The following is a 13,617-nucleotide window of genomic DNA, read 5'->3' as shown; positions in this document are numbered from 1 at the left end:
TTGGAGAGGTTTAAGCGGAGGACTGTAGGTGATGGCCAGTGGAGTTCTGTTGGTTTCTTTTTTTGGGCCTGTCTTCTAGCAGGAGGCTTCTGGGTACACGTCTGGCTCTGTTGATTTGTTTCTTTATTTCCTTGTGTGGGTATCGTAGTTTTGAGAATGCTTGGTGAAGATCTTGTAGGTGTTGGTCTCTGTCTGAGGGGTTGGAGCAGATGTGGTTGTACCTCAGCGCTTGGCTGTAGACAATGGATCGTGTGGTGTGTCCGGGGTGGAAGCTGGAGGCATGAAGGTAGGCGTAGCGGTCGGTGGGTTTTCGGTATAGGGTGGTGGTAACGTGGCCATTGCTTGTTTGTACTGTGGTGTCTAGGAAGTGGACCTCCCGTGTAGATTGGTCCAGGCTGAGGTTGATGGTGGGGTGGAAGCTGTTGAAATCATGGTGGAATTCTTCCAGCGTCTCCTTCCCATGGGTCCAGATGATGAAGAAGTCATCAATGTAGCCTAGGTAGAGAAGGGGCGTGCATGGACGAGAGCTGAGGAAGTGTTGTTCCAGATCAGACATAAAAATGTTGGCATATTGTGGGGCCATGCGGATGCCCATAGCAGTGCCACTGGTCTGGAGGTATATATTGTCACCAAATTTGAAATAATTGTGCGTGAGGATAAAGTCACAGAGCTCAGCAACAAGCTGTGCTGTGTCATCATCAGGGATACTGTTCCTGACAGCTTGTATTCCATCTGTGTGTGGGATGTTTGTGTAGAGAGCCTCCACATCCATGGTGGCTAGGATGGTGTTTTCTGGGAGGTCACCAATGCATTGTAGTTTTTCCTCAGGAAATCAGTGGTTTCACAGAGATAGCTGGGAGTGCTGGTGGCGTAGGGTCTGAGTAGGGAGTCCACATATCCACACAGTCCTTCAGTGAGAGTGCCAATGCCCGAGATGATGGGGCATCCAGGATTTCCAGGTTTGTGGATCTTGGGTAGTAGATAGAATAACCCCAGTCGGGGCTCTAAGTGTATGTTGATTTGTTCCTGTAGGGAGTGTCCTGAGTAGATGGTGCAGTTTCCTAGTGTATTCCTCAGTGGGATCTGAGGAAAGTGGCCTGTAGAATTTGGTATTGGAGAGTTGTCTGGCAGCCTCCTTCTATCATGACATTATCATCAAAGAGGCTGATAAAGAAGGTGCTGTTGTCATCATGAACAGGAATGGCAATATACAAAAACCTGTAGGAGAACACTTCAACCTCCCTGGCCACACAATAGCAGATGTAAAGGTAGCCATCTTACAGCAAAAAAACTTCAGGACCAGACTCCAAAGAGAAACTGCTGAGCTCCAGTTCATTTGCAAATTTGACACCATCAGATCAGGATTAAACAAAGACTGTGAATGGCTAGACAACTACAAAAACAGTTTCTTCTCCCTTGGTGTTCACACCTCAACTGCTAGCAGAGCACCTCACCCTCCCTGATTGAACTAACCTCGTAATCTCCATACTGATTTATACTTGCCTCTAGAAATTTCCATTACTTGCATCTGAAGAAGTGAGGTTCTTACCCACGAAAGCTTATGCTCCCAATACTTCTGTTAGTCTTAAAGGTGCCATAGGACCCTCTGTTACTGTAAGGCAGGTTTTCTAATTCTTTAATCATTCTTGGGGCTCTTCTTTGAACTATCTTATTGAACCGTGAACAGCAACAAGTATTCCAGCAGGTCACACCAGTGCTAAATACGGAGGTGAAAGAATCTCTCTAGTCCTACTCAAAATTTTCCCTGTTTATGCATCCCAGGATTGCATTACCCCTTTTGGCCACACTGTTGCACTTGGACCTCATGTTCAGTGGATTATTCCACCATGACTCCCAATTTCCTGCCCCTCCCCCCGAGTCACTGGTTCCCAGGATAGCCCCCCGCTCTGTAAGTATGGCCTGCATTTTTTGTTCCTAGAGGTGTACTCTTACATTTAGTTGTATTAAAACATGTATTGATTGCTCATACCCAGCTAACCAAGAGATCCAGATTGCTCTGTATCAGTGATCCGTCCACTTCATTGTTTACCATCCCCTGGCTTGGGTGTTACCTGCAAATGTTATCGGTGATGATTTTATGTTCTCTTCCAGGTCACTGATAAATATGTTAAAATAGTATAGGACCAAGAATTAGTACCTGTGGGATCCCACTAGTATCCTTGAGCAGGTATGTTGATTCCCCAGTTACATTTTGAGATCTATTAGCCAACTTTTAATCCATTTAATGTGTGCCATGTTAGTTTTATATTGCTCTAGTTTTTTTTTTTTTTAAATCAAAATGTCATGCAATACCAAGTCAAACACCATATAGAAGTCTAAAGTATATTACATCAACACTATTATCTTTATCAACGCAACTTGTAATCTCATTAAAAAAAATAAGTTAGTTTGACAGGATCTATTTTTCAAACCCACGTGACTAGCATTAATTATATTACCTTCCTTTAATTCTTCATTAAATTGAGTTCCGTATCAGCCACTCCATTATCTTGCCTGGGACCAATGTCAGACTGACAGGCCTATAATTATCTGGGTCAGTCTGTTTACCCTTTTTAAAAATTGGCACAGCACTAGCTGTCTTCCAATCTCCTGGAACTTCCCTAGCGCTCCAGACTTATTGAAAAAAACCAAAACAAAACAAACAAAAAAACCCCAACATTAATGGTCCAATGAGCTCTTCAGCCAGCTCTTCTCAAACTCTTGGATGCAAGTTATCTGGACCTTCTGATTTAAAAAGATCTGTCTTTAGTAGCCGCTGTTTAATATCATCCTGAGATATTAGTGGACTGGAAAGAACATTATCCTCACCATATGAAATGACTACATCATCTTCCCCCCCCCAAATACATACAGAAATATTTATTGAATACTTCAGACTTTTCTGCATTACTATGGACCAATACCATTTTCAGGCTGATTTTGTTGCTTTTTCGTGATTGTGTTGAAATGCTGGAGGGGAGCGAGGGGGAGTGAATTTCCTTAACTTGTCACACAAACCATAGTGAAGCACACCGTTTACATCATCCAAGTACAAGTATACATATGCATTAATATTGGATACTGCATGTTGTAAATAAAATCATCTGAAGAATTTGATTTCTGACAGTGAACAATTTCCCTTAGAGCTTCTGGTCAACCTATTTTCCTTTTTTAAAAACGACTGTTGCAATTTTAGCCAGTTCAGTTTATTTTTCTTGCATGAACAAGAACAGAAGCACAAGTGATCTATCTTCCGTTACAAGCACCACCACACAGCAGACAGGCATCTGATTGGTATGTTCAAAGGTGGACTTAAATGTAACCCATCACAGAACCAATTCCCTCAGATGATGGGATGCAATTGGTACCACAGTTCTTTAATTATTGGAGGATAAAATCTTCTGCAGTGGATATTTATTTTAATTGTAGTCCTCACTCAAGTATCCATTTACTATTATTACAGCATACACCACTTAGGCAGGACGTCACCCCAGAGAATCAATTTAACCTCAAATGATATTTAATAGCAATGACTGCTTAACAACAGGCACTATAATTCTGCTTAATGTGGATGCCTTCAGATGACTTGGGTGTATCTCAGTCTATGTTCATATTCCAGGTCCCTCACTTGCCAGGGCAAGTTTCACACTCACATACACCTGAGGCAAGAGGCTTTTCCAAGCACTAGTTATAACAGGTGATCAGGAATTACGGGGGCCACGGAAAGGGAAAGATTGCCCACTAGGGCATCGCAATGAAGAGAATTTACTATTTGCAGAATGATTTGTACAAGGACTGATATGGCACATAAATAGGGCAGTTAAACGTAGTGCATCCCCCCATATAAACTTCCCTGGTAATGCATAGGTTTTTATGAACCTGCATGAGTCCTGTAGCTTTACAAGAAGCCAGTTGCCTAGCACGTACAAATAGCTCACAAGGTGGTTTGCAGTATAATTACAAACAGCCTAAATTGGAGTAGAAGATGCCTTTAAACCCAACAAGATATAGAAAAAGGTCAGTACACAGATATGCTTGGGGACTGTCAGAATGGACACACCCAAGTGGAAGGAGGTTTACTCACCATCAAGAATTGCCCACTGGCCATCTATTTCCGTGTGTTTCAGGTAGGAATCCTCAATGGTTGGGTCATAGTCTGGCACAAAAATCTTCTGGAAGAACTGAATGGTGAGAGCGCTCTTCCCCACGCCACCATCCCCAACCACCACCAGTTTATATGTGGGCAGGTTTTCACTTGGAACAGCACTCGTAGCCATGTTTCCAGTGGGTCAGACCTGGAGGAGAAAAGGAAAGACTGACTCATACCGTGCATTAGCAACAACAAGATGGCTACCTGGATACCGGTTTCCATGAGGAGTCACAGCTGGGATTCCTTCCATTAACCTCACTCTGAACTGGTGGAGGGAGAAGGGGGACCATGACCTTGCATCTTCCCTGCTCCCTTTCCAGCATCCTGGAGAAGAGCAGGAGTGAGTAGTTTCTGTACTCCATAGGGACTGCTATTGCAAGCAAAAGCCGGCCTCAGGGACTGTGGGAGGCGTGAGAGCGGACGCTTGTTCATCACCCTTGGTTTCCAAGAAGCCACTCACAATCTGTGCTCTTATTAGGATTTTAGTGCTGGCTGGGCAGTGCTGAAGGACAAAGTCCTTTTAATGACAGGACTGGCAGAGCACAGAGGCAATGCAAACTCTTCCCCCTTTTCCCGCACATCTCAACCTTGACCTAGATGGACCACTGCTATGGGAGGGAAGGTGGCCACGTTTCCACGGCTTATTCCCTTTCTACAGAGTCTGCTACTTTGTGCCAAATGTGTCACAAAGCTCCCACCCACAGCTCCCTCTCCACTAGCAACTAGCCTGAGACAATGAAATCAATCTGCACACAAGGTCAAAACAGCTGCTAAGTTACAAATGATTCTTCAGTCACTATCAACTCTTGTTGCACTTGAACCAGTGACCGTAATCCATTAGGAATCCCGAGCCATTAGTTCTTTGAGGGTGTCATATTACATACATCATACATCCAAGAGACAGTTATAGTTTGGGCCTTGCCTGCTAAACGCCAGGCAAACACCCATAATAGGGTGTGATGGATGATGCAGCAGGTTAGAGTTCAAATCCTGGTTCAGCTGACACATGAAAAGGCACCTAGCAGGCTTGTCCTCTCTCACTATAAAGTTTAGAATAGCTTGCACAGGAGAACCCAGGGTAGCAATGCAGGATTCACGTTCACTGTCAGGAAGGCGATCACCTTAAATTCTAAAGGATTTCCTGGTCCTTCTTGCAGGCTAGGGGGATCTGAGGGAATGGGCCTCAGCGGTCTGTCAGCAAAAGAGCCAATCTGGCACAATGTGGGTTAGGGCTTGCTGCTCTTAGCAGGCTGCTACCTATGTGTCTCTCTGTATTTAGTTATAGTTGTATTAGATTGCTTCCGAATTCTAAGAAATAAAGAGTGTTATGTTGCAACCTTCCAGGAAGAGTATTTATGTTTTGCTTTTAACTCTGTGTGGATGCACATAGGAGCATTGCTACCACAACACAAGAACCAGCAGCTTTCTAGAGACTACACACTTTGGCAAGCCCACTTCTAGCTAGTGCTAGTTCTAGCAGGGTTGTCTGGCAGTAGACGAGAGCTCATATGACTGGGTGGAACAGCTGCTGCATTCCCCAGGGGCTGCAGGGGGCAGACACCCATTAGGTGCTGTACTTCCCTGGGGTACAGGCTTCCCCAGAGCTCTCCACTGGGAAGGAGAGATTTTTGCACTGGTCACCACTCAGGCAAGTGCTTTAATGGCATATTCCAGCTTTTAGTTACTCAGGGCCGAATCCCAGAGACCTTACTCAGTTTTCATTCCGTCTTTACATATGCAAAAAATTCTCAATGCCTTCTGTTGGAGATTTAGCTGAGTGAGTTAACATGGAGCTAGGATCACAGGGATTGACCCTCACTGCATATTTGATCTGAGCAGGAGGAAATGTTTTGCATGGTGAACAATGAATAAGAGGCAGCCCCAGAATCCTTTGCTGATTGTACAACAGGAAAGTGTGCGCAAATGACTGGCATGTCAGAATGTACAACATGCTCAGCAGTCCAATACAGGATATGGGACAGAAAACCTTTGATTCCTATGAAATGCCAACAGTCGCTTCCACTCGAGACAAGTTCAGTACAGCTTCTGTTGGACGGCCTTTGAACCATGAATAAGATGCACAGCATGGAATGAGACTTGGGAGTCCCTGCTCCTCTTCTGCGGCTATAAGCACTAGATCCTACTCTTTCCCAGTCACTCACCCTCTGCCTCTCCCCGCTAGAGATACATTTTGTCTAATTTTTCAGTGGCACATTTCCCTGCTCCTTGTGCTCCATGTGTTCTACATGGTAGGATACGGACCTCAGAGTTGTACTCAAAGTGTAGCAGCAATTACATGCCTAGAAAGCATAAGGACAATGCAACCAAAAAGATTCACTGTGCTGTGACATGTGGATTTTTGTTTTGTTTTTTTATTTTGACATGAGGGAACATGCATTAATGCTTTCCAGAATCCAGTTCTCATTACTCTTCTCTGATCACACAGCAACTGAACTGTTGAGAAGTAGAACACAAGTTTGGATATTTCATCCCCAATTACAGTCACTGCTAAATGCTGAGATGCGATTTTCCAAATGGGGATTTTTTTCCCCATATAATATACACCACCGAGAACAACTTGATCCTGTAGTACTTCTGCAAATGAGGGAATAAATTCAGGTTACACAAATTCAGATCCAGGTTTTGTAAGGAGCTGAATTCCTTGAACTCCCATCAGAATCACGCACTAGAAATCTCTCCTTATACCCCTAGAATTGGTTCACTGAACATTCATTTAGGTTTTCTTGCAAGAGAAAGCCATCATGTATAAAAAGGAAGAGAAATATTAGTGTTGCCAGAGGAATGGGACATTGAGACTGCACGGACTGCAAGATTAAAAGATAAGTGGTTCTGTCTCACCTGAGCTGAGATGTGTATTGACATGCTAATAGGAAAGAAATACTGGGGATACCTGCCAGTATTTATGAACAGTCATAGGTAATTAGATATTTAGAGAAACATCCCTACTTTCAGAATGGAATTGGAGAAACTCCTCCATAATAACTGGGACAGTCCATTATAACAAGCAGCAACATCTGAATTGGGGGAGGGGGGGGGAAGGGTACATAGGTATTTATATGGTGTCCATCACAAAGTTTGTGTGACATGCTCAGATAACTTAGTGAATTTATCCTCACAACATTCCTGCAAGGTAGGGCAGTGTTATTCCCAATTTACAGATGGGAACCAGAGGTATACAAAGTTTAAGTGACTTGCCTAGGGAGTGTGTGCACACGCACGCTCTCTCTCTGAGCTAGCAAATGAACCCTTATCTCCTGGATCTTGGTCTCCTTAACCACAAGCTCATCATATACATGAGTGATGTGCTTGGCTGAAGGTTTTGGGGCAACTAAGCATATCAATATAACTGCTTGCTTTTGCATGTTGCAGGTCAAATCCTCCTTTCCTTTGTACCCAGTGCAATCCCATAAAAACCAGCTAAACCCTTTCCTTGAACACTCCAAAGGGTAGAGACCTTGAATGAAAGCCAGGCCCCATTCAAGTAAGTGGCAAAACTCCCATTGACTTCAATGTGGCCAGGAATTCACCTCTTTTCCAGGTGCTTCACAGTATATGCAGATATTAGTCCTCTGATGTTTCTGGACAAGCTGAGTGACAGCTTGGCTTTCAAACATCTGGTAGCAGGCAGGCCACAAGTGAGAACAAATATATGCAACTTGCTGACCTCACCATAAACCACAAGCTATTTCTCGGTAGACATAAGAGTTCTATTTTCAGTACTAAACCCTTCAACTTTCTCAGAAATCCCAACCTTAACCCCAATGAAATATTTTCAAAAGTACAATGATAATAATTAGTCTACAGTGTAAAATTTCAACTATAGCCCTTGTGCACATTAGAAGAACTAGTGAGGAACTGGCAACATGGAATAGCGTAATCCCCCAATTGGAGTTGGCCAACTGTGGACTGAGCTTCAAAGGGGTCCTATCCAAGGCACTACAGCAATAATGGCTACCAGAGCCCTCAGACACCATTTCCCAGCATGCACGGAGTCAGTGGCAGGCACAGAATAGACTAGAAACTCCTGCTGAGGCCAACAGGGAGGCTTCTGCATGGGGTGAGATGAACAAGAGTTTGCTGGGCCAGTGACAGGAGATTGCCTGTTATGGAGATAGCCTGACTTGGAGACAGAGGCTAGTTGTGAGCTTTGAGTATGGGAGCTCAGAGAGAAGCAGAACAACTCAGGGAGTCTCTGATTAACTCGGTCTCCTGTCAAAGGAAGTCTTTACACTGCTATGGGATCCAGTGCACGGGTCAGGCAGTTCCAGCCCTGCACAGACGAGCGTCCAGAGTAGCAAAGATCCAACCAAAACTAGCTACTGAGAGCCAGCTGAGACCTCCACAGGACTGCAGACTAGGGAGCCAGGAGAGGACCCTGCTCCATCCAGGGATGAAGATACTGTAAGGAGATTTAAGCTGGCCAATGTTCAGAGGGCTGCAGCCCTCATCTCCGTACGCATCCCCAGTATGTCATTTGCCAGGGAAGGAGCTGGGGGGCTGGGAAATTGTTGATGTTTATAAATGTACAAGTTATCTGTAACCCTTTCCTTCCGTAGATCCTATTTTCCTGCTCCCAATAAAGTCCCCCCCCTTTGTTATACTGTTATGTTGGGGTGTCTCATCTCTTTTGCGGGGGTTTGTGCTGTGTACTTTATTGTTTTGCATGTTCTGGATTTTATCCTCCTTGCCAGTTAGTAGCATTATTCACTTTCCCCAAGAGAAAACACTCCTTGTGCGTAGGCACAGGGAGGAGTCACCAGGCATCACAAAAAACAACCCAAGATCAGGGGAGAAGCCACTACTAGCAGCAAGCAAGACAGAGAAGGCTTGAGCCACACCTTGTGGGCGGGGCATCTCCATCCCAGTTACGGAGAAGCAGCAGAAATTGAATTGAAAATTCAGCCATTAAATTAGTTTGTTCAGAGCGAACAAACAGCAACAGAAAACTTGTAAATCATATCAGCCCAGTGTGGATGAAAATGGACCTAAAGAAAAGGCAGCAGAATTACTTAAATATTTCTAATGATGTTCCTACAGTGTACACAAACAGGCAGTAGAAAAACCCAGCTTCTAAATAAGCATGCCTTCCGTTAAAGTCTGAGCTAAAGCCTTTCATGTTACTTGGACAGAATGTTCCTCATAGCACAGGGGTGGGCAAACTACGGCCCGGGGGCTGCATCTGGCACTCCATGTGTTTTAATCTGGCCCTTGAGCTCCCGCTGGGGAGTAGGGTCCAGGGCTTTCCCTGCTCTGGCGCTCCAGCCAGAGAGCAGGGTCAGTGGCTTGCCCCACTGCGTGCATGCTGTGGCTCCGCATGGCTCCTGGAAGCAGTGGCATGTCCCCTGTCCGGCTCCAACACGTAGGGGCAGCCAGGGGGCTCCGCATGTTGTCCCTGCCCCAAGTGCTGCCTCTGCAGCTCTCATTGGCTGGGAACCACAGCCAATGGGAGCTGCAGGGGTGGCACCTGCAGATGGGGCAGCACTCAGAGCTGCCTGGCTGCACCTCCGCATAGGAGCCGGAGGGTGGACATGCTGCTGCTTCCAGGAGTTGCTTGAGGTAAGTGCCACCTGGAGACTGTGCCCCAACCCCAGTTCTGATTCCCCTCCCGCCCTCCAAACCCCCTCAGTCCCAGCCCGGAGTACCCTCCTGCACCCCCAACCCTTCATCCTGCACCCCCATCCAGAGCCCATCCCCCCCCAGGTGGAGCTGCACCCCAACCTGGAGCCTCCTCCTGCACCCTGAACTCCTCATTTCTGCCCCCCCCCAGAGCCCACCCCCCCCCCGAGCTGCAGCCCTCACCCCCTCCCACACTCTAACCCCCAATGTTGTGAGCATTCATGGCCCGCCATACAATTTCTATACCCAGACGTGGCCCTCGGGTCAAAAAGTTTGCCCACCCCTGTCATAGCCCATCCCTTCTATTGAGATCACAACCATCATGGCTAACAAAACTTTGTGGGCTGTTTCAGAGCAAATGTCTACATGTGGTCACTTAAACAAGGGCTTTGCAGATGTCACGGCTGCATAGAAGCTGCAGAATGATCAACAGCTACAGTGCTTAAAACTGCCTCAACTCCCAAGCTGCCTGCCTGCGAGAAGTAAATATACACTCTGTACTCAACAATGCTGAAATAGAGATCTAGTCTGATTAATTCTGTTAATGGCAATCAGCCACGCTCAAGACTATTGTTAATTATTTGTAAGGTAGTAGCACCTATGACCATTAAGCCAGGATCAAGGCTCATTGTGTGAAGCAATGTACAAAGACAACAAAAATTACAGTGCCATCTTGAAGAGTTTACCCATCTACACAGGCAAATAGGTCAAACCTTAAACCAGAAAGCTTGATGCCCATTGGAAAGTGCACCAGGGTGCACAGAAGTTGAACATCAGCAGGTCGTGTTACCCCGTCAAATACACGACATTCAGGCCGACTTACTCGCTTGTGTTCGGTAAACCACAGGTAGAGTGCGCAGACTGGGAAGGAAGGGGGAGACATGAGGCACTGCAAGGAAGAAAGCATCTGCAGTTGGTGCGACAGAAGTATGAAGCATGCACAATTTCTTTCTTTACTGTCTGAATTCAAAGCAGCATGTGAGAGAGTTCACTGAGTGGTGATAATTTTATAATACACTAATTTATTCCAAAGGATCCAAAAAGCACTTTACAAATGATGAGCCAGATCTTCCACTGGGGTAAATCAGCCTACCTCTCTGTAAGTCAATGGAGGAATGCTGATCTATATGGCCTATGAATACGCCATCTCAGAAAGGCAGCCACTACCAGCATGAAGAACAGAAAGACTCAGCCTATAAACAGTGCCATGGAGTCTTTGAGGTCCACACACAAGAACCTCAGGTTAAGGACTTATTTGAGACATATGTGCCAAGTGAACCACAGGGAACTCAGTTTATCTACCATAGTCTACCTCTGCTTGTTGAGGAGGTGGATTAACTATACCAACGGGAGAAGCTTTCCCATTGGTTAGGAGCATCTTCATTAAAGCTGCACCGCTGTATGTGACGACAAGCCCTAAGCACAGAAAACAAAAACAAAAAAAACCTATACGTAAGCTGAAAGAGAAAAAAAAAAATTAAAAAGAGAGAGGATTAAACAGACTCACACCGCAACAGCTTGTCGCCAAACCCTAATGGGACAATGCTACAAGACAGACACACATTGTAACAACTCCTGTTATTACTGTGAAACCCGCTGCTAGGCACAAGGGGCTCAGATGCTCAGCTGGTTTAACTCCTAGTGCTATTGAGTTCAGAGCTACTGCCATTTACAGAAATCACACTGAGAATTTAGCCCAGATACTTGCTGCATTAACTTCAACAACACTTGTATACCTCAGCTCTGATTCTGGTTTCAGAGAGTTGAAATCTAAAGTCAAGATCAAAACCAAGCCCCTCATCTTGCTGTTAAAGTGACTGCAATTAAAGATCCAGACTTCAACGGAGAAGCTCTGCATGACAATGAATGTACAGTATCCATAGTAACATGCAATGTTGGAATTGCTTAATCCAGTTATGAAACCTTGAGAAAACTGCAGCTGGTCTCCATGGTGTCAACCAGTTCACTTCCTTCCTTCAGCTTCTCGCTGAAACGACACCCACAGCAGGGAACTCATTGCTTGAGCAGTGTCGCTGCAGGGTGTTTGAGTTGGGCTTATTTATAGCTGGAAACTATATGTAAGTCTCAATGGTGTTTTTATAGGAATGGAGATTGAGCTGCCTGTGGCCAAGGAATTTATTTACTATTGACTTGCTTTGATTTGTAGAAAGCTGCTGTCACATGCTCTTGGTGCACAATTTCAATAAAGAGACATTCTTCCACAGCGCCAAACTGGACCAGTATCAACAGCAAAGTCCTGCCAACTCCTCAAACAGGATGACTAATAACTCTTCCCCTGCCCACAGCTCACTCGTACCAACTCCTTAACTCAACGCTTCCACGGAACCCTAACGGGCAAGCTTTGCAGCACATCCCAAAGGCCAGAACTCTGGCTGCACTGGACTGAGGAGAAAGTAAATTCCAAAGTTTGGGATGCTTTTGCACCAGCACATCACCTCCTGTTCTATGCCATTAGCTGAAGCACTTGAGATTATCTTCACCAGACGTAGCAGTCACCACCTGACCCACCAAGACAGGACAACCAGGAACTGAACTATTCGGGTCTTTATAGATCACTACCAACACTTTGAATCATACCCAAAAAGGAACTGGGAGTTAGTGCAGACTACTGAGCACAGGAGAAGCTATGTCGAGATGTAGACCAGTCAAGATTAGGCAGACTCCAAGAACTACCTTTTTGTCAGTTTGAACCTTCTGGGTCTGTTTACCTCTTCAGATACATGTGAAATAACCGCCAACACCTAGTTACAAAACTAGGGCAATTAACAAATGGCTCTGAGAACTGGGTTTCACTTGTACTATGGGTCTGCTGCTCAACCAGTGCCCCAACAGAGTCACACAGATATAGAGCAAAAGGTGGACATTCTATGCTAACGGCCTGAAAGAGAGGTGTTAGAAGTGATTACTGGTAAACTGGGGTGGGGAGCTGCCTAGGGCACGAAACTTCCTTGCACTGGCCCTGCAGGGATCAAAGCAGAATTGGGATGTGCCTCTCATGGCTTCTATTAATTTAAAGGCCTCCCCCAGCAGGAACTAATCAGGATTTAAAAGTAAAATTATCTTCCATCAATAAAGGTCTTCAGTGGAACAGATTTAAAACCTTGAGCTGAATTGTTGGGATGGAGCACAATTGTTGGGATGGAACCACAGCTCCCAGGCCTATTGCCCCCCTGAGGAAGTGGCCTGCCCTTTCATGTCCTCATACAGGGCTGAGAGTTTTATACCCTGGCTCTGGGGGACAGAACCCCACTCACTTTCTGTGCCAGCTAAACCTTTCTACCTCAGGTTGAACAAAAGATCACAACACCTCTCAGATTGACTGAGAGAGAAGACACACCGGGGGTGTAATGCACTTAAGATTCACACAAAAGGCAGCTGCTGCCTGATGAGCACTTAGTAGTTATTTTGGGAAACACAAAATTATAGCCTGAATAATACCCCCCCCCCCACGTCACTGAAAATTACTTGAGTAGGTGTTTCTCTCTCCGGCTCCCCTCTTTCCACTGCAAATTCTTAAGTGACAACAGGCAGCTGGAGCCCCACTGCAGCACGGAGCTGTAACAAATGGCTGCATCTCTCTTGGCCAAACTGGATCTGAATGCTCAGATTTACTTACTTAAAAGAGGGTGTCTTCTGGCACAGGTCCTATGCAGGGCAGCAAGTATCAGTCACCTTACTAAAACAACAAGGAGTCTGGTGGCACCTTAAAGACTAACAGATTTATTTGGGCATAAGCTTTCGTGGGTAAAAACCTCACTTCTTCGGTGGGTTTTTACCCACGAAAGCTTATGCCCAAATAAATCTGTTAG

At 45.4% G+C, this 13,617-nt stretch overlaps 1 protein-coding gene across 1 annotated transcript in view; it reads right to left on the bottom strand.

Annotated features, from left to right (window-relative positions):
- The window catches only part of MRAS (muscle RAS oncogene homolog), a 63,855-nt gene that overhangs the window by 29,094 nt on the left and 21,144 nt on the right, over positions 1–13,617 (bottom strand). The window contains exon 2 of the mRNA XM_005279761.5: positions 4,085–4,295. Coding sequence (XP_005279818.1) covers positions 4,085–4,277 — 193 coding nt within the window. The 5' untranslated portion in view covers positions 4,278–4,295. The remainder of the gene's footprint in view (positions 1–4,084; positions 4,296–13,617) is intronic.

Source organism: Chrysemys picta, chromosome 11 (assembly GCF_011386835.1).
Source record: "Chrysemys picta bellii isolate R12L10 chromosome 11, ASM1138683v2, whole genome shotgun sequence".
NCBI classification, from domain to species: domain Eukaryota; kingdom Metazoa; phylum Chordata; order Testudines; family Emydidae; genus Chrysemys; species Chrysemys picta.
The sequence above is the reverse complement of the archived record's forward strand: the minus strand, read 5'-3'. Positions and strand labels throughout refer to the sequence as shown.